Here is a 26,947-nt window from a genome sequence, read left to right as displayed (position 1 = left end):
AGAAAATTAGAACATTGAGAAATTTTTAATTAACTGTTTATTTATTGATAGTGTACAAATTCCCAACACACACACACACACACACACACACACACACACACACACGATAAATAATACGTAAATAAAAAAGTCGAAAACAGAAAACACTAAAACACAAAATAAAAATATGTCGATAAACAGACAATAAAACGAAATTTATCAAAAGTTTGTCCTAAACTATATAATTATAATCAATAAAATAAATTTTATTGCCACTAAAGTTAGGTTGGGTTAGGTTAAAGCTAGATTAGGTTAGATTAGAGTAGGTTAGGTTACGTTAAATTAGATAAAGCTAGCTTAAAATCTAGGTGATTCATTAAGTCGCGTATATACATTTTGTTCTTCATCATAATTCACCAAATAATCCTTCACAATACACCAACACCAAGAAACACGTTTTAATTAACATCCAAGAGAATAAGCAACTTCAAAGCGGCAGGTGACAAAAGAACTCCATTGCCGCATTTAACTCATAATCTAATTGACTCGGTTTCTCTGAATTTTATGAATACAAACAAAAATAGGATAAGAATCAACTAGTAACTGTGAAGATTTAAGTGGTGTGCAATGAACTGGTTGACTGGTTACTTTATAACAAGATGTGTTTAATCAGCTGTGAACTATTACTTGTTAATTTTGGATTCCGTTCGGTGTTATTATTATTAAATAATTTGAAATCTGTCACCTTTTACACTATTATTTTTGGTCGTGTTGACAGCTATAAGAGAATTCTAATGTAACAGAAGTAGGACTTTATTGTGTTGCTACTACAATAAATTAGTGCATTTCATGTCACATATATTGTTGGATCGTATCGCTTATCCTTAATATAACCAGAAATAATATTACGAAGGCCTGCAGGAAATGAACAAAGGTAATAAATGATGTATTTTGGCACGTCAGATATCAAAACTTCCTGCCGAAACCTGCCGTTAGAAATGCCGTCAACTGATCTTCACAAACATCAACACACACTACTCAAACTGGCATGTACTTATTCAGAAGAATTTACTAGAAATGTTTATTTGAAGTGATAATAAAGGAACCATATTTCCATATTTCGAAACTAGTTTTTCTTTGTCTCTAACCACTAAAGTTACATATTTAATTCCTTCCACTTTCAACCAAAATGACCCCCCCCCCACCACTACCTCCAGACCTGGCCATGGGCTTGTATAAATACGGTATATGCTATACCTGTACACTCACTTCCTCCCCCTCAGAGTAGCTGGCGCGGTAAGGGGCAGCAAATTCAAGGGGGAACTATAAGGAGACAAAGTACAAGAACATGAGCCAGGAATATTGCTTTATCCCAATAGGAACAGAGACTGTGAGCCAGAGACACCAAGGCCTTATATCACCTGTGTAGCGATTTAAAGGGAACGCTTCCTGAACACTGGGATCTCGTCCCTCATACAGTATAAGGAGCTCCTGTGAGTCTTCCAGTGTGACGTGTGAGCGTGTTTGTAAACAAAAATAAATAAAATCTTTGTAAAATAACAAACAAGAGGTTAGTAGAAGACCGTATCTTCTCAGAGTTCAGGAAAATTATCCTAAATTTTCCGTGAACGATTCTTATTCTCTTCTCTAAGGTGAAACATATATATATATATAAAATCACACGGGAAAATGGAAACAACGGAGTGATTTATCTTATATTGTGGATTTACATGAAATATATATATATATATATATATATATATATATATATATATATATATATATATATATATATATATATATATTTTTTTTTTTTTTCAGTAACGAGATGATCCAAGGCCCACAAATTGAAAATATATATATATATATATATATATATATATATATATATATATATATATATATATATATATATATATATATATATATATATATATATATATATATATATATATACTCTTTACCTTATTTTTTTTATTCTTCAGAATAAACATTATGGTTAGATCCCGCCATTGAAACCAAAGGTTCAAGTGACAACCTTATTTAATCACCAAGAAAAAAATATAATAAAATACCATCAAAGAATATTGTTGACCGACGAGCGACACCCTAGGGAACTGACTCACACCTGGCTTGTTGCAGCTAATGCCTGCAGGTGTGTGGGTCTCTCTTTCTCTCTCTCTTTTACAGTCTAAACATGTCATTAAAAAATTTATATTATAATTTATGTGCGTTAATTAAATAATTTCCCAGGAAGAGCAAGAGCCACACTGTGATCAACCAACTTCTTTACATCATATCATCATCCTCAGTGGCAAGAGAGCCACAACACATTACAGGAAGGTGATCGTACACTTTAACACGTTCATTGAAGACAAAAGGACACTTGGATACAAACTTAGTGTTATTTTACAATATGAGTTCAATACATAATATTACAAAATGAATTATGTAAAACCAGTCAGACGTGTTCAGATACTTACAACAGAATGGTCTGATGCAAATGACCGAATTTATTAATACGGTATGTCAATGCTTGTTTGTAATATCTGTACTTCTTTTTTTTTCGAGGTATGTGCGTGCGTGTGTGTACATGTATTTGTGTGTGTGTGTTTTTATTTAGAGGAATACAATCGGAGAGCCAACCTTCTTATTTGAGTCTCCTACAACCAAGATGGCCCAGTGTCAAATGTAAGATTAATATAAGAATATCTCACTGCACCGAATTATCCTCCATAAGATTATCTTGTTCATCCATCACATCAACTCACCCACAGACAGTTTTACCTCTCGTATTTTTAATGTTGTTGGAAACTTAGAATAGTAATTACTAACCTTGTTACGGTCTTAAAAACCTTCGTTGTTGAAACTCAGTATTATAAAAAAAATAGCAACCACCAGCCAGTACATTAATCTAGCCTCACTTGTCTTGTGTTTTGTTACAGACTTATTTGACTTTATGTTGATAATATGGCAGACGCCCTCGGTTTCAATAATCGTATTCAGTTTTATGAATTAACGCACTTATTAGTATTTTCTTTAAGATAATCATCACGCCCAAAGAACGGCAAATTAACCAGAACACATGCAGCCTATCGCAACTTGATTATAGCTTAGCAATTGTAATAGTCCATCAACAATTAGAAATTACGAGACAACACCACAAGAAGATTATGATATTTATAAATAATATTTTCTAAAAAAGGCTACTTAATTATGTTTCGTTGACATAATACATATAGTACAGGTAAAATCATCCAGCCTCTACATTGTGCTTAATTAAGAAACTAGCAAAGATTTAATACATATATTTTATGATCGTTAATACACAGTGTTTGTTACTCTTTTACACAAATATTTTATATTCCAGCAACTATTGAAAAGGGAAAGGAAATATTGGGGTAAATAATCAGATTCCGATATCACAAGAAGTGTTTAATGTGAATTATCAGAGATAATTTTTCTGTCGTAGTTTGATTATAAGGAAGATAACTCATGATTTGGTGTGAAATAACACTATATATATATATGTACGTCACGTTTTACCGCTGAGCTTGAAATTTTGGCTGAAAAATTCATGTTTATATGTTGAACTTGAAGTTTTGGCGGGAGATGGTCGATGGTGGGTTGGTAGGCTTTACCAGATCTCGTCATTCACTGCTGCTGTACTGCTTAAGACATTCTTCGTCGCCTGGAAGATAAATGTTTACAATATAAACAAATGAATAAAATAATCAATAATGAATGAGAATAACTTTGATGACTGACTAATGACTAACTAAATACACCTCACTCCTACAACACCAGTCACTACACCACACTCCTACAACACCAGTCACTACACCACACTCCTACAACACCACGGTCACTACACCACACTCCTACAAAACCAGTCACTACACCACACTCCTACAACACCACGGTCACTACACCACACTCCTACAACACCAGTCACTAATGTCACTACACCACACTACCAACTACCACACTCACTCACTACAACAACCAGTCACTACACCACACCTCCTACAACACCATTCACTACACCACACTCCATTCACTACACCACCACAGTCACTACACCACACCCTACAACACCACAGTCACTACACCACACTCCTACAACACCACGGTCACTACACCACACTCCTACAACACCATTCACTACACCACACTCCTACAACACCAGTCACTACACCACATACCTTGCCACAAGTCCGTGTTTGAGTCGAAGAGCCAGAGCAGCGTCGTCTTGGGGGAGATCGAAGGTGTCATCCATCAAGTCCTGAGGGAAGACAAACACATGAACAATAACACGTCGTGGAACAAACACATGAACAATAACACGTCGTGGAACAAACACATGAACAATAACACGTCGTGGAACAAACACATGAACAATAACACGTCGTGGAACAAACACATGAACAATAACACGTCGTGGAACAAACACATGAACAATAACACGTCGTGGAACAAACACATGAACAATAACACGTCGTGGCATGAACAATAACACGTCGTGGAACAAACACATGAACAATAACACGTCGTGGAACAAACACAAGAACAATAACACGTCGTGGAACAAACACATGAACAATAACACGTCGTGGAACAAACACATGAACAATAACACGTCGTGGAACAAACACATGAACAATAACACGTCGTGGAACAAACACATGAACAATAACGTCGTGGAACAAACACATGAACAATAACACGTCGTGGAACAAACACATGAACAATAACACGTCGTGGAACAAACACATGAACAATAACACGTCGTAACACGTCGTGGAACAAACACATGAACAATAACACGTCGTGGAACAAACACATGAACAATAACACGTCGTGGAACAAACACATGAACAATAAACGTCGTGGAACAAACACACAATAACACGTCGAACACATAACACGTCGTGGAACAAACACATGAACAATAACACGTCGTGGAACAAACACATGAACAATAACACGTCGTGGAACAAACACATGAACAATAACACGTCGTGGAACAAACACATGAACAATAACACGTCGTGGAACAAACACATGAACAATAACACGTCGTGGAACAAACACATGAACAATTGCAGGTCACGGAACAAAAATGGGTGAGACATAACAAGGGACGGTATTACTCACGGCCAGATGTGAGGCGACCTGGGTGAGGGTGGCCAGTCTCACGTCCTTGCAGGGGTCGGCTCCTAGGTCAGAGCCGCCCCCAGGGGTGACGAGGGGTCCAGTAATGCCCCCTGACCTCTTGCCCTGGGGCACCCATGAACGGGAGAAGGTGATCTGCGCCAGGGTAGGGGCGAGCGCCAGGCACATCACCGCCAGCATGACCTGCCATCCGACCATCACTGCTCAAGAGACCTCGAAGTGGGGAAAAAGACAAGAGCGAGTGTCGTTAGCTGCTGGAGGAGGCGGCGAGGATGAGGTAGCTGCTGCTGATGGTGGCGAGAGTGACTCAAGCAGCTGACTCTGACTGGACGGCTGGAACTCGACTGAAGATTTTCAGTCGTGTCGGGGTTTATATAGGGCATGAACCCGTAGCCAGTTACGCCCACTGTTGTTCCATTGGTCGCTCCTCCCGCCTCCGATGTCATCTTTCCCTCCGAGCAATGTGCGCTGACACACACACCCACATACTGGTGGTACACGTACATGCGTACTTATCTCCGCGTACATAACTTCATACATATGATTGTACAGCTAGTTAACGTTTCTTCAGTGACTTCAACATTTGTCCTGTCTTCACTCACACACACACACTGAAATGACATATAGTACGCTAGAAAATTGAAATTATTCGCATTGATAATAATATAACTAATACCAACAATGAAAACATAATATATACATTGTTTCATTACTTAAACAACAACAGTTACAATAAAAATTACGAAATTAAGGTTAAGATTATACAGAAGATTATCCTCGTAATCAGTCAGTGTTTATGTAAATGACGCGGGAAAATTAAGCATGGTTAACAGTCTATAAATTGTTCTGTGATCTGCTTACTTTTTCTCATTAACTAGCTCTCTTACATACTCGCTCTTCATTTACATTCTCTCCTATCCCCCTCTCTCATAGCTAAGCAATATAGAATTCCCTGCCCAAAACATTAACTAGATACATTCACTTTACATAATTAGGAGACATAAATACGGTCTAGAATATTTTAACATTTATAAGCTTTTAAATATTTTTACCTCTACGTCTTAAATTGAGTTTTCGGTTCAATATATCTGTACTATACTGTAAAATGGTGATCAGAATACAATCTTCATATCTGAGGGTTGGCGACCACAGTCCTCTACTCTAAGAATTTGTATCCTCCAAGAATTTGTATTTCTCTGGGGACTCAATTTTTAATTTCATTCATCCATCCCAGTCTGTCTTCACCTCACCCTCATACTCTCAACATTGCCCATTACTATTGCTGTTATTATCCCCTCATCCCTAATTATATGATCAAAATAGCTTGATTTTCTGTATACGTGTTTCAAGTATTTTTTTTTAAGTTTTTGCTAATCTTTGTACTTCATTTGTTTTCCTGTCAGTGTAACTTATTCTTAGCATTCAGAAGCTTCCATCTTCTTTCTGGTGTCTGATGAAAGTGTCCACTCATCTGATCCATGAGGCGACATAAAACACGATTGTGTGTTTGTTGTGTTGTGTTTGAAGATCATTCTATTCTTAATAACAAACTTACAGAATTTAAAATTCACATAAAATTTTGCCTTTACAGTGAATCCAAATTAGCTTTATATTATGTTATTTTTTCTTTATCTGAGAGTCGCAGGTAAGCAGGTGTGAGCGTATAGACCTCTGACACTTGATGTAAACATAAGCTACTTAATGACAGGTGCGGCCTCGCTCCATCCCTCCTCCCCCACGTAATAACCTCTATGTTGGTGGTTGTCTGTTGACATTTGGTAGGGCCAACCATGCTGAACTTGTTGCTGGTGAGGTTCCAGGTAAATCATGAAATGTCCCGATATCCTTGGAGGCTGAATGGATAATAAGAGTCAAACAATGAAGCCTTGAAGAGTCATGTACCACCTGGATTTCCAATTATCACCGAAGGTGCTGTATCTTCTAAAGACTAAATGGACTACAGCTAAAAACAGCTAGGACTGACTGGCTTCGACCACAGTTCCAGCTCTCCCTCTCTAGTGTTCACAACTTACCTAGTGCCAGGTCCTGAGAGGGGTCACAGTGACAGGTGTGCAGCTTCATAGTTTCCTTTACACATTTCCTGATTCAATCCTCTTTACAGGTTGTTGCTGTCCAGCTTCATTTAGAAAGGAAATTTAAACTGTTCCTTATTTCTGCCGAGTGATCTTGATGATCATGATGGACTTATTCACCACCTCTCTTGTCCATTTCATATATGGTAACTTCAGCAGTCAACATCCTCTGTGGGGGACACCTCGTCCTACCCGAGTTTTGAATACAGTAGCTCCACCAATATCCATGTGGAGACCTGCTCTTTCACAATAATCGACCTGCCTATCAGTTAGTCAAATACCATATTAGACTTGAGTGGAAGGTGGCCCATAATCTTCTTGGGAGTACTATTTCCCGATCATTCTTTGCTCAGCTCGAGGTCCACCTTGGTGGTGCTTGGATAGGGCAGACTGGACCAGTTGCAGACTTGAGTGGGATTTTGGCAGCCATGGATGTGGCTGTTTTCATATGGATAGCCACATTCCATGGAACCTGCATACTGTCAGCACAGATGCCTAGTTGAGTTTCGGCTGTTGAAAAACTTCTGTTTTAGGTTGTAGTTATCAATAGTGTTGACAACACAGGCTAGACCATGTTCTACAGAAGCCAGCCAACCAATAAGCTGCCATTTTGGTACAGCAATAAATTATTAGAGCTATGATATAAATCAGCATTACAGTAGTATACATTCACAAAATGACAAAAATACTTAATAATTGCCAAAACTTTGACAAATGGTCAGATCAACACCATTTCTTGTGATTACTTCATATGTGCTGGTGATGGTCAAATATAATGTATCGTGGGCCAAACTCAGAAGCCAGATGGGCCACAACAACACTGTTAGGAGGTGGAATCTCTCCAGGTCTTATTTCCAGAGGATGAAGTTTTTAAGTTTAATGAGAAGGTTGGCTTTCTCCAGAATATATAAATTACTGAGGTCTATATAAATCTTTTTAACCATTGCATAACTACATCTACACTTATGTACTGTATTTCACCTAGTTTTGTTACATTATTTTAAAACAAAAACCCTTTTAAAATGAATAAAGCATCACAAGACTTAAATTGTCACACTGCCAGATGTATTGCTGTACTTATAAATCAATCAATCAGTCGCTCCTTACTGTACCACGCTGCAGACACTGCTTCTCGTCTGATCTGTGATGTTAAGCAATTTTGGGTCTGGCCAGTGCTTGGATGGGTGACTGCCTGGGAATACCAGATGCTGTTGTCATAAGGACCCTACTGGAAATAAGCATCCCATGGTTTTGTCGGCTCTCCTTGGTCAGACGGGAAAAAAAAATCCTTCTGCCATACTGAAAGTAACTTGCAATTCCTGAAGACTATGGCCAGCTTCCACAGTCAATAAAACCTGTGACAAATTGTTCTCATTATTCAAGGATTATGGAACAAACTGTTAACATACAAAAGTGACATCAGAATTCCAGACTTTTTCCTAAATCAAATATTTTCAGTTAACTGTTGTTTTTTTGCAAACTGTATTTATCATATCTAGTTAACATATCTAGTTAAGGTTGAGTCCCATTCTTCATTTAGTCTTCAACAGTAGCTGGTGTAAGTTATAATAAACTTATCAATCCCACTACACACTTTATTTGTTAACTTACGTATCAAATTCACAAATAAAAGACGAGGTACATGTGGTTTACAGTTTATTTCAATCTATGTGCTTTATAGATATCAATGGCTTGATAACAGAATATACAAAAAATACTGTAATAATATATAAATTACTTAATCATGTTTCATAATCAAAATCACAAAACAATTTCCGAATGTAAAAAAAGGTACAGTACACGACACTTGTGTGCCTCCGAGCGACTTATATCTGTCCGTATTTCACAACACAATACATGTATACAATAATGTATTTAACTGACAGTAACTGAAAACCACTTTCCATTACTACTAACAATATGGAGATGTAAAAAAATATAAACAAACAAAAGTTTTAAAAAAGTCTTTGGTGCAACAGTGATAACCTTAAGCTATATTTCACGATTTTTTTTTTTCATATAATTTCAGAGTGAAACACCAAAGTACTATGTTAAAAGATGAAATTAATACAGAAGGCCTTCCATTATCATCTAACCTGCAGGCTCTAAGAATCTATTCCATATACATTGATCATTCACACAGGAACTTGAATTCTTAATGATGTACCATTAATTTGTTAACTAGAATATTTCACTGTGGTACAATCCCAAATGATTCACAAATACCCACAACTAATGAGGAGAGACTCAGCTCAGCCACCTTATCTTATTGCACACAACTGAATGAGTGACCTGCAAATCAAATCTCAAGCCCAAGGTCACAATGAAAATGATAGTGAAAAATAAGAACAATATGTCTACCATAGCAGCTTTTAGACTGATCCATCAATTAGGCTCGGCTCACTGTTGATATCCTCAACAAAAATCAGTGTTTGTTAATAGACTGTCACTTGGTGAGTGGGTCACATTGATACATCACCAACATGGCAGTGTCATTCAATTTCCAACCAACAGTTACAAAAGATGACGAGTATACCGAACTTGTATTATAAAATTATAAAACAAAAGTATATTCTCCCAAGCCTCTGGCAGGTGTTCGTGTACTGTATTTATCTACTCAAAATATCCGAGGATCACAAGAATAATGAACCACTTGGAGAATGCTGCTAAGCCATGGTAACTAATTTTAATAATATAGATCTTCAAAAATATCAAGATTCGTTGACACCGTTGTTTCCAAACAATCAATCCCAAAATACAAAAATCCCAATACTTTTCCATCCTCAACTCTTCATGCCACACTTTATGCAAAGCTATTTTCTTATACAATACCATACATAAATTGGTTCCAGCACTTGCCTCCTATCCTAAAAGTTGCTCAAAGCATTGCCAATCCACCCAACTGTGAATGGATACCTAACTTTACAACTGAGGAAGTGTAAGTGGCAAATTGCAGCACCAGCACACTGCCTCAGTTTACCCAATGTTTAGCAATTTAGTGATATATCCAAACTGACCCATAATGGGTCTTAGGCTATGGGACTCTCATTTAAATCTCGAGCAGTCTTGGGTCTATGCAAAAGGACTGTTTTTTATATGGTGTTACCTCTAAGTGGCTCTATTTAAGGAACCATTCTATTCATTAGTGTACAGCAACAGTGTCTCATGATTACATATATATAACCAACTTAAAGGTACTGGACCTTTATCTGCAATACAATATCACTTAACATATACCTTGTATGTGCAAAGTTTAAGAGAACTTGATAGTTTATCATTTACAGCACTGTACTTGCTTTTCACAAGAAGTGTTATGTACATTTTTTTTTTCACCTGTCCTTACTCTTTACATGTGATGGACGATACATGAAAATATTTTTTACACAAATGTGAACATGGTTAATATCCCATGCCAAAGTTACACCATCTGTGTCTTAGGTACTATATCTCAAGTCAAATTTGCTTAGTATACTAATCCTACCCCGCCTGTTCTCCAATACTAACTCAACTCCTCTAATACTTTATCTGTTACTAGCTACACAAGGTTGTAGGTCATTAAAGCTACATTTCATTCCTATACTCCTTAATGTGTGGTGATGCTTACTTGAGACTACCTTAACATCAAGGCTGCCAGTGTGGTCACAGGCAGTCCTCAACTTACGAAAGGGATAAATTCCTGGACCCTCATCATAAGTCAATTTGTTGGGAAGTCAGAAAAGAGTTAATTCCATAATTTAGGTTAGGTTAAAACACAACCTTTACCACACAAAACAAAATTAATATCCCACACATAAATTTTTGGGGGGATGATGTACAGTGTACAGTATTTGGTTCCTGTTTGTAAGTGCGGACGATAATAAGTCGGACGGTCATTACTCGGAGACCGCCTGTATCAAACTCTAGGTATACAGATATTATATTACTATAATATGTCTGATTTAATAATCATCTGGACACTGCCGTTTTTGGGGAGGTGTTGCCACCTCTAGAATCTTGCAGCAACACTTTAAGCAGCAAGTATTATACCACAAGTACTTCAGGTTCTACCAATTTGTATTTAGTACCCTAAACTTTGCTCAAGCCACAACACAAAACCCAATCAGTACATGCAAAACACACTCAAATAAGGCTGAAGATGTAAACTCTTCGTGGAATTATTTCCTGCAAATTGTGTGACGTTTGCCTATGAACTTAAAACTATTTACAAGGTCCTGACTTGTCAGAAAAGTGAGCTGCCCACTAAATAAAACACTAATTGTAGATACTGCAATTATAAAATAACAAATATTTTGATAAACTTCAATTACTGATCACTCAAACCGAAATACACATACAGTACCGGTATATCTAAAACGATAACTTGAAAAAAAAAAATTTAAAACAATTATGCACATAAACCATTTCCTGCCATGATAATGGGTGGCTAGAGAGGTGTTAGTCTGATTCTTAGCAGTCAGCAGGTTATCTCACCGCTGTGGCAGGCACCTAGTCAGCTTGTCCACCAAAGAATTATTTTACCATTGCTAAGTGCACTCTAAAGGTGTACAGAGCTCATTGCTAAGTGCACAAGGGGTAGAGAACAAGGTGAGATCCCAACCATCACTTCAGTCAGGAATCAAACCCACAATCTTTTGCTTGCGAGGCAAATGCATTACCAACCGAGTTGCATCTTCATCTATACATACTGTACTGTAGAGTATATAAATATTATACAGTACAGTACTCTTATAATGTACACCCCGTGGCTTGTTTAACCAAAACATACTGTGACCAAAAGGAAGCTCTACTCATGCATCACTCAGAATATACACAATGTAAAAAACATAGGTTATAAATTTCTGCCAACTAAACCCATCGTACAAATTTTTTTGGAATGCTGCATACATCACAGAGAACACTTTAATTTTACATATTTTAATTAGATGTTACTTATACAGAGTAAGCGTGTATCCACTATCATCATCATTCAAACTTTAATTTCAGTCCCAATATCTCTACTACAGTATATCCATCCAGATCAGTTTTCTATATTCAAGTAAAATACATATTTTTCCCACAAACACAAACTCTCGGGATACCATATGAGGCTACTCAAGAATACACACAAAATATACAACTGCAAAATCAGGTCAGCCAACTCATGCCTGCATAACATGGTGGGCCTTCATACTCACAGAAACCAACTTAAATCTACTTATTAGATACAAAGCGTTCAACAACTTACTAAACATGAGAACATAATAAGCAGTAAGGCTTCAATACCATGGCTACATCAACCAAACCAGTGCACAAACACCAGACAAACTGAGTACCAATTTGGGATAACTATTGAGTACTTACATGTTAAATTGGAAATAAGTAACTAGAACACACTGTGATCTTAATTCTAAGTTGAGTGTGCCACTTTACTGTTTTAGTCATTTGAACTGCTTGATAAAATAATAAACAACATTGTTCTTCAGTAATTCTGTCACAAAATTCAAATCAGTTACATCACTCTCTCCATACTATGGTGGGAGCATGATGCCGCCTAAGGCAAGAGCAGTCCCTGGCCACATAAAACCGAATCTACCAACTCAAGAATGAACTGTACACAAGTGAGACAACACCCCATGACTAGAGGGAAATCCTGAACTGATAAATCTAATCAACTAGAATGTAGGCTCTCATGCCCACTACATGGATGCCACTGACTTCTTCCATCATTCTAATAACATATTTAATCTAGGTGTACTTCAAAATAATTTGGCATTTACTGTTGGTATAAAAATATATATATATAACACTATTTTCATAGGCATATTTTGTGAGTGATTTCTGACAATAATATTCCGTCCAAAACAAAATTTCTATCAAACAATAACACGTGTACATCATAAATTCTGTTTTCCCATACTCAAAGATAATCAGCCAAACATATATTCAACATTTAAAGAAGCAAATGGAACTCTGCTCTTACAGATAAACATTACCTAATACACACCAAGGAAACATAGGTTCTTATATTCACTCATATATCTCAAACCTGGGATCAAAAAGGGAATAGATTCATTATCACTTGACCAGGGTGACTTACTGTATGCCTGACTCATCATCATCAGTCTTATCTTCACACATTTCTATAACAAACCCAACCATCTCACCCATACATTCCACTTACTACCTCACTCATATACTGTACAGTACTCACAATTATCACCTCTTACCAATTTTTATAAACACTATTTTCTCTCTCTCACCCATGTGCTCTTTCGATTTAACCATATATTTCATTGTTTGGTTCTCCCCTTCCTCTTCTTCACATGTATTCTTAATTACTCGAATCCTTCCATACAAGAAACCACCTCGACTTATATCTCTCTCATCTTGTACATCTCCCCCATCATTCCAACCTTTTACTGGGATTGAAAATTGGTAAATGCTCATTACAATCCCACATTCTATATCTCTCACTGTTTCAAAGACAAAGAATCTCAAAACTTCATCTCTAAACTATACTACTGGGGGTGTTGATGCACAGTAAGACCTAAGGTTTTGGTTACCTAAGACACATCGATAAATCAGAGATGTGTTACATATTGCCAGTCATCAGCCACTACCCTGGTCACCTTCCTAAAATGATTTCACCGCCTTCAGGAGTCTGATGCAGTAGAGGCCAAAATTCAACTTCTCAACACAAAACCACAAAAGCTTGACTAAGTTTTTCAAGTCATCATTCATCAGTAATGCCAATGCTAGAGTTTACACACCTTTCTTCAGTGGGTCAGTCTGAGGCATCTCTAGACTGCTAACTCATTACCAAAATTGCTACAGCTTTCCTAATTTACAGAAAAAAATCACTAATGAGAACACACACAGTGAATAATGGTACTGATGCAAAGCAGATTCTTGCCTCTTTACAAGCTGGAACCAAAAGCCTCTATTGATAACATAAACTAACAATAAAAACAGTAGTAATAAAAGTCTCACCATGAAACAGAGAGGATCATCCATTCAAGAATAAACAAAGAAGCATTTGCCTTCAGGTAACTGATCAATAAATCCAACAACTTTATTCTGACCTCAGCCCTAACTTCCAAACACTAGCCAAGCAGCTTAGTGATCCAAAAGGTTACAGTACAGTTTCATTGAGCCACCTCTATTTGAAAGAGTGACACAGATTGCTGACAAACTTTTTTTAATCTGTGCTTTAATTCTTAAATACAGTAATATACAAAAAGTGCATCTTGCAAAACCCAGTAAATTATACTATGGAAAATACCCAAATTATAACATTTCTTATGAAGGTCAATATAAGAATGAGAAAGATGTTGAACCTCTGTTTTGAGCAATTATTACAAATACAGTTTAATGTATTGCTGGAGGCACCTTACTAATGTGTGGAAGTTTTCTTGTGACGGTTACACCATTACAGTTGGGCCACTACAATAGTTTCATGTTGATAGACACTTCTAATCTTTCTACCCATGTCACAGCATCAAAGCTTTTCTCTCATCATTAAGAAAAAATATCATAGCATAAAATTATCACCAGAAATTAAACGTAAAGTATCTTCAATGTGAAAAATATGGTGAGTATCACTACATGTACGACTTAAACTTAAGCTTACATCTCATCATCTTCATAATTTATTTCAGGAAAATCTCCAACTTCACAAAACGCTGGTCGAGCGAATCCTCCATATTTCATGGGACATTCGAAGTAACGTTTACCACCGATGCTGAAAAATATACAATATTTCAGATTAAATTGATCAGTAAGTACTAGAAATTATTAAAATTATTTTGTTTCTCAGCCTGACAGCTTACCCTCATTTCCTGAGAGCGGAGATAACTTCAGAAAACAAAGAATGAAGGAGGAAACAAGACCAGATGGAATGAACGCAATACTTCACTCCAGTGCTCCCCTCCCCCACCCACATGGAACAAATTCACATCTCAAACAAAAGAATGATGGATGAAATTTACACAAGACCATAACTACATACAGACAACACAATTGCTATATTCCTCCAGTCTTCAAGTTAAAGAGGGATATTATGCAAGAAATAATATTACAAGAAATGAGGAAGTGGAAATACAATGATAAAGTGAAGAATGCATAAAAGGTTAAGAAGCAGTGAAGCCAAGACCTGGAACCAAACCAAACCCACTCACGACTCAGACTAAATATTCACAACTTTAGTGTAAAAATTAGTGATTTGTATGGCTTGGATAATAGTAATAGAAAATTACCAGAGGAAAGACACAAGTTTAAAAAAAAAAAGAGAGAGAGAGAGAGAGAGAGAAAGATTGGACTGAATGACTGAAATCTTCCCAATTCAATACGAAAAAAGAAGAGGAAAATGACTTGCAGTAAATGTACCTCACTTAACATCACCAAGGCTCAAGTAAACAGTCAAGGGAGTGGAAGTATGACAACACAAACACTAAGAGTAATGAATCTTAAACTGTTTGTTGCCTCTAAGATATATAGTAAATGTACAATACCTCCACAACAGAAACCAGAAAATAAACAACAGAAAAGTACCAACAGTAAAATGAAATCATTCTTCCATGACAACAGTAAAATGAAATAATACTCTTAGAAGTCTAAAAAAAAAAAAAAAATATAATCATTATATGAGAACAATGCACATACATATAGGTTAGGTTAGGTTAGGTTAGGTGAGGCTTCTCTTTACCTTCCATCATTCTTGCCGAGGGGCTCATCATATTTGACGCCCACCCATAAGCCAGACTTGAAGTGCACCTTGCCAACGTACATGACTTCTCCGCGGCGCACAGCTTCACCCTGAACTCTTACCTGAATAAAAAAAGATAAAAATAAATAAAAAAATAAATAAAAAAATAAAATACATAAGTAAAAAAAAAAATATATAAAATAAATAATAAATGGAAATAAATCAAGTGAATCTGGGTTACTGTAGCACACACATGCACAGGTAACTCACATTTTACGCGCGTTTGATTTTAGCGTTTTTTGGAATACCGAGATTGTTCAATTAACACCAAAACTTAATTTACAAGCACCTATCTTTTAAATAATGCGCTCAAGACAGTTTAAATTTGTCGTGTGTATTTGCCTGGTCGCGTGTGATGCCTGGTGAGATGCTTGGAAGTTATTAATATAAAGTCGCAGTCATATCAATATCAACGATTTTAATATTATTATTAATAATAATAATATTTATTATAATGTAATAATAAAGATTATTACTACTACTGATGAAGGTAATAATGATAATGAAGTACAGGTATTCTGTACAACTGTGACGACGTCCAGCAAGCTTCCCGTGCATCACTTTCTCAGTTCACACCAGCACTACTTTTTCTCTGTGCTTTCATTTGCATTGTGTGCTTATCACGTACCTTTTTAGTGTTAAACGCTGTTTTCCCCCATTGAGCATGTCTGGGAAACGTCCATCTGCCTCCTCTGGGGCCCCTAAAGCTAAAAAGGCACGGAAAACAATCGCAATGGACGTGAAATTAAATGTAATCACTCTCCTTCAGAGAGGAGAGCGCGTGTCGGAGGTTTGCCGCGTGTTTGGTATAAGTGAGAGCACTGTTCGTACCCTGTACAGTATATGATGGTTCCCCTAACCTGTGCAATTTACATGTATTCTTATGGGAAAATTATGTTTAATTTACACGTTTTTTAATTAAGCGGTGATTTTCAAGAACGTAACCCCTGCGTAAAACGAGAGGCGGGTATATACTGAAGATTTAAAGCTGATAATGGAGGCACCTTGAAAACACTCTTCAGTGGGGTAGCACCCAGGACAAACTAGCAGGACACGAGAAAGAGAACGTCTGAAAAATCATAACCCAGATTCTCAAAGATGTGAATTGTAAATTTTCCTTTTAGTTGGAAATGCACGACTAAAACCAATTGGGTCATTTAAGGTCAAATTGAGGGAGTTACCCAAGTGGTATGAATACAGTCTTACTCTGTACTTCATTAGTTCTAAAAAATAATGAAAAATTGGTCCTATTCCCAGATTTTTTTCGCAGACATTACAGATGTACTGATAGACAACATGAGCTACTGTTTGCAATACATAAGAGAAATTCTGTCGTTTTTGAAGCGTTACTAAAACTGAACTGTACTGTACCAAGATACAGTTCATAATATCCTGTACAGTATTTTAATCCACAAGAAACAAGATTAATTCCAAGATCAGAAAGATCCCACACTGATTTCAGCCATCTTGCCTCTGGCTGCTGCTCATAACATTACAGATGACACCATGATGATGTAAACTTTCTCGTTATTGAGAAAACACAAAAAATTATAATATAGGCAGTCCCCGAGTTACGAACGGGTTGTGTTCCTGGACCCTGTTCATAAGTCGATCTGTTCCTAAGTCAGAACAATGTTAATTCCATAGGTTAAGGGAGGTTACAAGACCCATACAAAACAACAATAATACACACAAAATAATGTAAATACAGTACCTGTAAATACTGTAAGTAAAGCGATGTTAAACGATACAAAGTATAGTAATGAATTTTTTTTAACTTTAATTACAGATTTTTGTGATGAATACAGAACAGACATACGTATTGGGATCCCGTTCGTATCTCTGGGACTGCCTGTATTTTAAGACAATATATACATACATAAAAAATACACAAAAAGGTTCTACAACTTATCTTAATCTGAATTTAATGATATTATTAAATTACCCAAATAAATGTATTAAAAAGAGAAGAGAAACGGTAACATACCTCACAGCGACTTCCCACAGTAATTGTTTCTGCTTTCTCCTTCTCAACTTTCTCAAGAGCTTCCTTCTCCTCCTGGAGTTTCTGTTGTTCCTCTGCATTATACTTGCCCAGCTTGTTCTTCAACAGGAATGATCGTACACTGTCTGATGGGGACGAGAACAAAGAACTGTAATGCCTGGTCACATCTCTACACATTTAATGTATTTATTAATATTTTGGTCACATCTCTACAGTTATATTTAGGTGACATTTCTACACATTCATCAAGTAATATTTAAGTCACATCTTTATAAACATTTTTAGATAATATTTAGTTCACACATCTCCTATATAAACTGAGAATGCTGCACCTCTCTCTGGGAATCTGGTTGAGCTTACTTGACTAAATGGCCATAAGTATGTAAGGTTGCCATCCATTGCTGCTAGTTGGCATAACACTCAGTAATAAACCATCACCCAAGTGTTTGAGAGCTTTGACATACCAATCACTTTATCAAGAGCAAAGGTAAATATATCAAAAAGGAATAAACAAATCTTGCATCAACCACTAACCATTTCGTTTGCTATATTCCTCTTCAGACAGCTCGTATTTTTCAACCTTTGACAAGTCCTCAAATTCCCCCATTTTTTTGGAGTTATCTGTAACCTGAGAAGAGATACAGTAAAGACAATGATAACTATTAACCATATAAAACTACTCATACCAAAGTTAACTGATTTAGACATTTCTTCACTCGATATAAAAGTTAACCAATACTGTAATAGATGCTACACTTCCAGATCCATTACAAGTCACTGATAAAATTATTTCACATACCGAGGCCTTTGGAGATCTTTATACCATCAAAGTTCTTGTACACTCTGGCATAAGAGTCCCAGCAAGTTCTTCCTTTAATAATATCTCCGTCGATTCATTTACTCTTCAAGTCAAGAATCATCAAATTTCACCCCGAGTTTTGTTATTTTCTTACCCCTTACAACGATTCTGTATACGTACATATTATTCACAGTAAAGTCAATCAAGACAATTTAATATTACTACCATGTTAAACTTTCCCTTTACTCATTCAAGCCAACTGGTGGTACAGTATAGTGGAGGGTGACTGGACTCAACAAAAAAAACCCTCCTCTTTCCTATGCTATCATTCATATACACTTACTGCTGGAACACATATATAACATGTGTGTTATTTTATGGTCTTCCTCTTCCACACCAAAGATCAAGATGTTTGGGGCAATGATGCAGGAAAGAAACACCACCATAAACCACACTATGATAGTAAGAATGATTCAGAGATGGTGAATGATGGAAAAATATGTGTTCTGACAGTACCTACAGTTACTACAGCGATGATAAGATTTACACTGGTAATTTACTAAGATCACCTATTAACAAGTGACATGTATTGGATTGAAACATGAAAAGCCATAATAGAAAGACATGGGTGGTTCGGTACTTACATGGATCCGGTAGTTTTCCTCCACGTTGAAGGATCCTAGGAGGGCACTGTCGTCGTTAAGGGCACAAACCAGTTTATCATTTTCGTCAAAAACTTCCAGAGACATCGACCCACATGAGGCTCCCGTTATGAGCTCGAGGCGACCCTAGAAATAATAATGAAGTCAGTCGTCAGATAACTATGTCTCGTGCACTAGATTATGAGGATATATTCTACAGTGTATTCATGTAGCATCCAACTCTTGCATGAACACCTCAGACATATTGACCAATTTTCTCTTCACATCTTTATTCTTATTATTGCATTACTTCAATTTGATTCTGCCAAACCTATAACTGGGTATGCCCATTTATTACAGGATAACTATTATTATCTTTAGAAAATTTTGTTACTTCTTGTCCTTAACCTCCACAACATAGCCTCAAGTATATTATATTTTATTATTACACCGAAAAATTAGAGGTGCTTCATGACATAAGACTAAAATATGCCACATTACTATACTGACAATAAGAGGCAAACACAAAGCTTTAATTATTTTAAGAACTTTACAGCAAGCTTTCCTCTGACAGCAATTTTAAAATAAAATCTTTGACATGCTTAAAAATTTATCAAATCTAACCTAATATAACTCCACCTAAATTAACCTACCCTAACATAACCTAATTTTCCTAAATTGATCTATGTACAGGTAACCAGCTTGCCTCAAAAGTTCTTCCCCTCATTACTCATAAACTATCAAATACACTTAATTAATGGCCTCCTTCATTGGTTTTTCACATACCCATGAACCATTGTAAAATTAATAAAGCATACACCTGTGAACAACATGTGTTTACAGACCTACAACAGACCTCATGAAAATTAGGAACTTCCACTTATTTCACTTGATGACTAAACACTAAAGCTAAACTACCCCCTCCCATCCCCACTTAGGTGTTTAATCATCACATCAAATATACAGTGGCTCCTAATCTTCCTAAGAACCCCTTTTGCAATTCATACATTTAAAAAAATTAACTTACAATCATTATTTCTTTGTGAAAGAGTACTTAGAAATATGATTCATTACAACACACTCAAAAGAAAATCAAGATAATTATGCATAAAAATTTAAATTCCTTTGGCCAAACAATAAATGATCACACCTGAAAGCAGGAATTAACTCACTAAAAGATATAGCTTATTATTTTATTTTATTATTTATTTTTTTGCTAATGGTAGATGATTCTATTCAACACAAAGTGACCGCCTGTACTCAAGGGTTAAAAGACAACAACAGTGTGGGAAAAATAACTCGCCTTAAAGTCACCGATGGTCAGTCCACGGTCAAATCTCTTCTCAGCCATAAAACTATTAAGGCTGCTGGTGATGCGCACGTTGACCAGCGGGGCCGTGATCACTTGGTATTGGTCACCCATGACTGTATGCTTAAGTGTCTGTAAATACACAAGAAAAAATCTTACATGTTTGTATACAGTACCTGTATCGCCTATACTAGGACGATAAATTAGTATGACCATTTTACTGAATAAATATCTATCTACCAGGACATACATGTTTTTATACCTGCACTGTCTTTACATATGGCACTCTTCTGCGTGTTGTACCCGAGTTGCCTATATTTATTGTTACTAAATTATTGTAAATATTCCACCATTCATGCTTGGCGTAAAAAGCACACAGATGTGAAATAATTGCCAAATGATCAGTTTCTTGCCATGTTTTAGCCCGTAATTTTCCTCATTTCATGCCCTGCCCACTACAGGTGATGTATGATCGAAGGTCGAGAAAAAATGTATTACAGTCTCTCCTCGACTAACGACGGGGGTCCTTTCTTTACGAGCAGGTCGTAAGTCAAAAAAGGCGAAAATAAAACTTAGAAATTCTAAAATGGGTCTCTTTTTCTTCTCGGCACCACGAAAACTCTCACTTTTACGCTTGCCAGCCATTTTAAAGGGAATTACAAACGAAAATTTTGCCAGTACACAGCGTGATCAATAACGTCGGGACTCAAAAATATGTAATGTGAAAAATATTTTATACAACCATGGCCGTCGTATGTCCGGGTTGTCTAAGTCGAGGAGAGACCATTGTTCTGGTCATACAGTGAATTTTAGGAATTTAAGTTAGGTTAGGTTGAAATTAAGGCTTTCCATTGGATTTTTTATGTGTTTTGAACGACTTCCAAATAGATGCATGACCGAAATGATAATTTTACCCCCCAAAATTATTAACTTTAAAGGAAAAGGTTGGGTAAAGATGTAGAAAAGGGTTACCACCAGAAGTTGTTTGTTTAATTTCTTTATTTTTGATGTACTTATTGCTTTGATGATTTTAAGTACAGTATATTAAAAGAAACGACAACTTTCTATTATAATTTTAAGTATTTTTTAGGAATTGTTTTATTTACTCTATCCCGCTTCACAATTCTCCTCCCGGCGCCATTTTTGTTGTTTATCTCGCTGAATCCCTCTTCAAGAGACGTTTCCTATAAATGGTGGTGAACGCTATTCGTCCTCGCCATTGGTGATGTATATTAACCTCAATATTAAGGCAAGTTGTTTAACAAGATAATGCATAGAACCTGACCTGACCTAACCTAACCTAACCTGACCTAACGAACCCAACCTAATGGGTTTGTTAGGTTCTATGCATTGTCGTTTCCATTTTTGTGTTTAATATGATATTAGTGTAGAGAAAATGTCAACCAATTCGGACAATTCCTTCTGGTGGTCACCCTCTTCAACACCTTTACCAAAAGTTGTCATGTTTTTATTACTTACTATCATCCAAACACCTCTGGGAAATATTAACCAATTCTAAAAACTATTTCTGGTGATAAAATTTCCTCCATTTTTACCACAAACACTATTAAAACTGACATTGAAAATGGGTATTATTGGTTTAGGTCATCCTGGAAAGCTTAGGAATTTAGGTTAGGTTATATATAATTCCTGGGTTCTGTAGCTAAGTTAGATTAGGTTAGGTATGTAACCAGTATAATTTACAAATTGTATAATTTAGAGTAACTTACAGCCATGGATGTATAATTGTGAACATTCATTATTTAATGACCTGTAGAGGGTAAAGGTTGTTCATAGAATATCCCGATGTTTTGTCTAGCCAGTGTCGCAGTATGATGCAGCTCTCTCTCAGTAGTAGCCATTTCTTTAAACACTGACTATATTGCTCATTTGTAGTAAATGGATACTTTGCTTCACACTTGCAATGCGTCAAGTACGTAAGATAATTAGTTAAGTAATATATAGATAATGGCACCACCAGTTAAGAGTGATTCATGGGTAAAAGGGATCATCTACCAGCCGGTTGTTTATACACATCGTGTAAACACCGCTGAATATAGTTTTGCTTGACATTCCACGGAGATGACTACTTCCTTCTTCAAGAACCTTCTAGAAGCTTGACTCATAAATCACTTTGGTGGCGAGTGCAGGAATTACTCTATGGGCGTGGCAAAACCAAGCCCCTTAGTCTTGAACTGGACCCCTTTGAGTAAAGATCTACACCTGGACCACCTCAGTTCGGCTTGCCTAACATAGAGCCTGCCTCAGTTACAGAGCAAACCCACACTGAGAACACTGCCAGAATAGATCACGGGCCAGTCTAATTAAATGTACAGTATTTGGACTTGTAAATATCACACTGTACATATACACCAGCTTTGACTCTGATTATCCCCCTTTTGTGGAAGAAGTGACCGCTCCGTTAGACCATAACTATCGACAGTCTCCGGCATCTTACCGATATCAACGGGACTCTAAATAACAAATCAATACACCTTTTCACATATCCATTGAGACATTGTTACATAACTATTTGACAAATTTCATAACCGAATGACAGAAGACATATCGAATGACACTCTAAAATAACTGTTCATTCATGCTAACGGAAGTGATTGACATAAGTTATAAAGTTGATAGACATGAACAATATACCGACAGTCTACATATAGTTTGAGAATGTAACAATTGGAGAATGACATACCACCAACAGTTATTTTAGATTGTCATTCAATATGTCTTCTGTCATTCGGTTATGAAATTTGTCAAATAGTTATGTAACAATGTCTCAATGGATATGTGAAAAGGTGTATTTAAGCGACTAATTACCCAAATGAAGCCACAATTAAGTCAAATAATGGTCCTACAAGAATAAATCAGACTACCAATCACTTCTCGACTAGTATTTGCTGTCAGTCACAAAAAATTGGTAAACTTAACTTAATCCGAGTTAATAGATCAAGTCCATGTACCTAACCTAACACAGATTAAATTAAGTTAACCAATTTTTTTGTGACTGACACCAAAAAAATATTAAATACAAATCAAAGGAATATTATCATATACAACAAACCTTAACACACTATAACAAATTCAGATGAGATATAAGTTAGTTAATTAAGTGTTGTTCTCGTTGATAATAGAGAGAGAGGACTATACCTGGCAGGGGTGGAGAGTGAAGGGTGTAGTTAGTGATCAATGGAGCTGACTGACAACACCTAGAGTGACTCACTGGACCCTGACCCTCCCACCTTTACAAACATATATATAAACTACACCTAAAATATCCGTAATTTAAATCTATAATATAATTTTATATAATACATTAATATTATATAATGGTTAATTTATATAATTGTTGATTTTATTGTGTGTTTATAGAGTAATAGTTAGGAGAAGTGAGTAGTAATTTTATAAAAATGTATAGCCTAGTGATGAATGTTTTAAGAATTCCTGGTAACATTCCAGAAGGACAGAGAGAGAACAGTCTGGAACACTCTGGACCACACCTGAATCATCAATACATCGCCACTTGTTTTAAATCCTGGAATTGCCCTTTTGAAGACCTCTCTAAGGCTGTACTTGATTGAATCCACTTACTGGTTGCCACAATTTACTTGCATTGTATTTGTATATGATGAATCAATGTGAAATGAATAAATATCTTTCTTAGTTTTCTATTTGTCAGTTGGATGTGTGAGAAAATATCTATACTATCTCTAGGACTAGGTATTCCACATTTGGTCGTCGTATACACAAAGTATCAAAGGGCGGATCCAGCAGGTTTCAAGGGGGTGTTGTCCTTAAAAGGAATGAGAGGGTGTAGACCTACTGCTATAGGTCACACACACTCCTTAACACCAAATAAAGGGCGTAAGTTTGTTTTTTTTAGTTTAACAATTTATTGACAAAGTTTGGAGTACAGTTCGCCTATTCTGAGTAATTCAATCAGGTCTTGACACTGAGGGTGGTATCACTTCTCACTGCCATGCAGGACAGAGGTTCGTACACAAAGAAATGCATCATATTCATTAGCAGCATATATAGGTCAGAGTCATGTGGGTGATGTCACTGTTCTCTGCCATACAAGACCAGGGCCGGATTCAGGAGTGGGCAAAGTGGGCAGCTGCCCAGGGGCCTCCACAATCTGGGGGCCTCCACATATCAGGGCTGGTCGACTTGAAACCACATGAATGACTCCAGTCATGTCTCACTTTTGTGTGTGTGTTGGGAATTTGTACACTATCAATAAATATACGGTTAAAAAAAATGTTCTCAATGTTCTAATGTCCTCAATATAACTGCATATGGCTTCAAAATTCTCCAAAGTGTTCAAATTTCAAAATTTTCCCGGGGGCTTACAGCGCCCCCCGGAACTCCCAGATGTTTAGGCTGGCTTCACTCGCCACCCCACCCTCTGGGTAGTTATAATGAGGGGGACCTCCACAAAGAGGCTGCCCATGGGCCTCCACAGGTCTAAATCCGGCACTGTACAAGACAGTGGTTCATATACATTGGACGTCATATTCTAATTGAAGACTAATCAGTGTGGGCTAGCAAATTTGGGATAAACAGCAAGAATGTCCTCAAGCATCCCCGATTCAATATAGTAATTACAAGTTCATGATGCAATAAGCCAGGTGGCCTGAAGTCTTTGACAGTGTTACATTCAATAATAGAGTGTTCAAGTGTATGCTTTAAAGGTTTATCACAAATTTTACACGCTGAGTGTTCCGGTATGGGTACAGCGTTACTAACTTGCCAGATGTGTCTGTATCCTAGCCTAAATCTGGCCACGACTACATCACATTGTCTGGTTCTGTCCTTATGCTGGCCATACCGGTACCTCTCGTCACAATTTTTTTTCATATTTACTAACGCTACAACTGCCAGGTCTCTCTGCATTTCTCAGTTCTTCTAGATCAGAGTTCATGATTCTGACTTGAATTTTTTAAGTACAGCATTGGACAGGCCAAGGTCACGGTCAACATTTTCTTTCTTACATGCCTCATTGGCCAGTCTATCAGCACGGTCATGATACCTAATTCCAACCTGGGACGGAATCCACACAAATTCGATACGAGAGTTGTTCTCATTGGTAGTTATCACATTCCTTTTAATATCACATACAACTTTAGACATAGAGCCTGACGGGCTGTTCATTGATTTCAAAGCACTTTGAGAGTCACAGAATATCACCCCACCTCCATTTTCTTTAAGGTAGTATGTAGCTAAGTAGATTCCAGTTAGTTCAGTTTGTGTTGTGCTGGCCCAGTTGTTCAGCCTTTGTTTGTTTGACACTATCATCTCTTTTTCTTTATATATTACAATTGCACAGCCTGTTCTACCTGTGTTTGTCTGCACAGAACCATCAGTAAAAGCATAACATTCACTTGATTTAGTACTCTCTATGTGTCTGTTAATAGTTTCTAGTGTGACACATCTCATCACATCGGTGTTTAACATTTGCTTCCTACCAACAGGAGTGTAATTAATAGGAACTGATATGTCCAGCCAAGGAGGAATGGCATTAATAGGTTCGTCTGGGGTGATTGGGACATTGTTTCAAGAGATCTGCAACACTTTTATGAAGCCACGCCCCAAAGAGAGTCTTTTGTGGAAGGTTAGCGAGATGGTCGGGATTACTTAGATAGAACATCAACTCAGTTTGAGCTGTAGTTTGGGGACCATTGTTCTTCAAATCTTTGACACAAAACATGGTATTAAGTAGCTGTCTTAACAGAATCTCTTCTGCCTGATTCACCTTATTGGTCCAAATATTATATCTTATGGTCGCTGTTTCCTCACTCCCTCCCTTTATGTCTACGTTACTGATAAGATTTTCTCCGTGAACAAAGTTCAATTCTACTACTAAGCAAACACCTAATATACTATAGGGCTAGCTGTCTGTTCTGGGCAGCCGAAACGGCACAATCGTTTTTCATCAAACTTGGTGGAAAAATCGCAAAAAATTCGTAGAGTGGAACAAACCTGGTCCCATGTCGATGGTTTCTTTAGGAAGGCATTAATTAACAATTTTATTTACGATAGAAAGCGATGCAAGTCTACGGACTTGGCGCACTCTAATTAACCATGCAAGTCTACGAACTTGGAGCGCCCTCATTCACTGTATGCTGTCACGAGCGTTCAAACTTTCACAAGGGCACGAAGGGTCCGCGATCACTTGTTACTGTCTATACGCC

General features: G+C 36.8%; 2 protein-coding genes across 2 annotated transcripts; both read right to left on the bottom strand.

The window, feature by feature from the left end:
- Positions 1-3,401: 3,401 nt before the first annotated feature.
- LOC121879950 lies at positions 3,402-5,767 on the bottom strand. The gene is made up of 3 exons (XM_042386792.1): positions 5,137-5,767; positions 4,185-4,264; positions 3,402-3,670 (listed from the first exon to the last, which is right to left on the bottom strand). Exons 1-3 carry the CDS (start codon positions 5,350-5,352, stop codon positions 3,652-3,654), a joined length of 315 nt encoding a protein of 104 aa, XP_042242726.1. The 5' UTR covers positions 5,353-5,767; the 3' UTR covers positions 3,402-3,651.
- A 3,123-nt stretch (positions 5,768-8,890) lies between these two features.
- Positions 8,891-23,992, bottom strand: LOC121879951 (tubulin-folding cofactor B-like). Its single transcript, XM_042386793.1, has 7 exons — positions 23,904-23,992; positions 20,739-20,876; positions 19,439-19,582; positions 18,530-18,623; positions 17,978-18,120; positions 15,931-16,052; positions 8,891-14,967 (listed from the first exon to the last, which is right to left on the bottom strand). The coding sequence occupies exons 2-7, from the start codon at positions 20,856-20,858 to the stop codon at positions 14,853-14,855; spliced, it is 738 nt and encodes a 245-aa protein (XP_042242727.1). The 5' UTR covers positions 20,859-20,876; positions 23,904-23,992; the 3' UTR covers positions 8,891-14,852.
- Positions 23,993-26,947: the final 2,955 nt, after the last annotated feature.

Source organism: Homarus americanus, unplaced genomic scaffold (genome assembly GCF_018991925.1).
Source record: "Homarus americanus isolate GMGI-L3 unplaced genomic scaffold, GMGI_Hamer_2.0 scaffold29478, whole genome shotgun sequence".
Taxonomy (NCBI): Eukaryota; Metazoa; Arthropoda; class Malacostraca; order Decapoda; family Nephropidae; genus Homarus; species Homarus americanus.
The sequence above is the reverse complement of the archived record's forward strand: the minus strand, read 5'-3'. Positions and strand labels throughout refer to the sequence as shown.

What these genes read in the sequence shown, in the direction of transcription:
- LOC121879951 (XM_042386793.1), bottom strand. Translation starts at nt 20,858, where the DNA reads ATGGGTGACCAATACCAAGTGATCACGGCCCCGCTGGTCAACGTGCGC. An exon ending in GGAATATAGCAAACGAAATG is followed by an intron (nt 18,121 to 18,529) that starts GTTAGTGGTTGA and finishes CGTCCCCATCAG; the next exon opens with ACAGTGTACGATCATTCCTG. An exon ending in CTGTGGGAAGTCGCTGTGAG is followed by an intron (nt 16,053 to 17,977) that starts GTATGTTACCGT and finishes TTTTTTATTCAG; the next exon opens with GTAAGAGTTCAGGGTGAAGC.
- LOC121879950 (XM_042386792.1), bottom strand. Translation starts at nt 5,352, where the DNA reads ATGGTCGGATGGCAGGTCATGCTGGCGGTGATGTGCCTGGCGCTCGCC. An exon ending in AGGTCGCCTCACATCTGGCC is followed by an intron (nt 4,265 to 5,136) that starts GTGAGTAATACC and finishes GTCTTCCCTCAG; the next exon opens with GACTTGATGGATGACACCTT.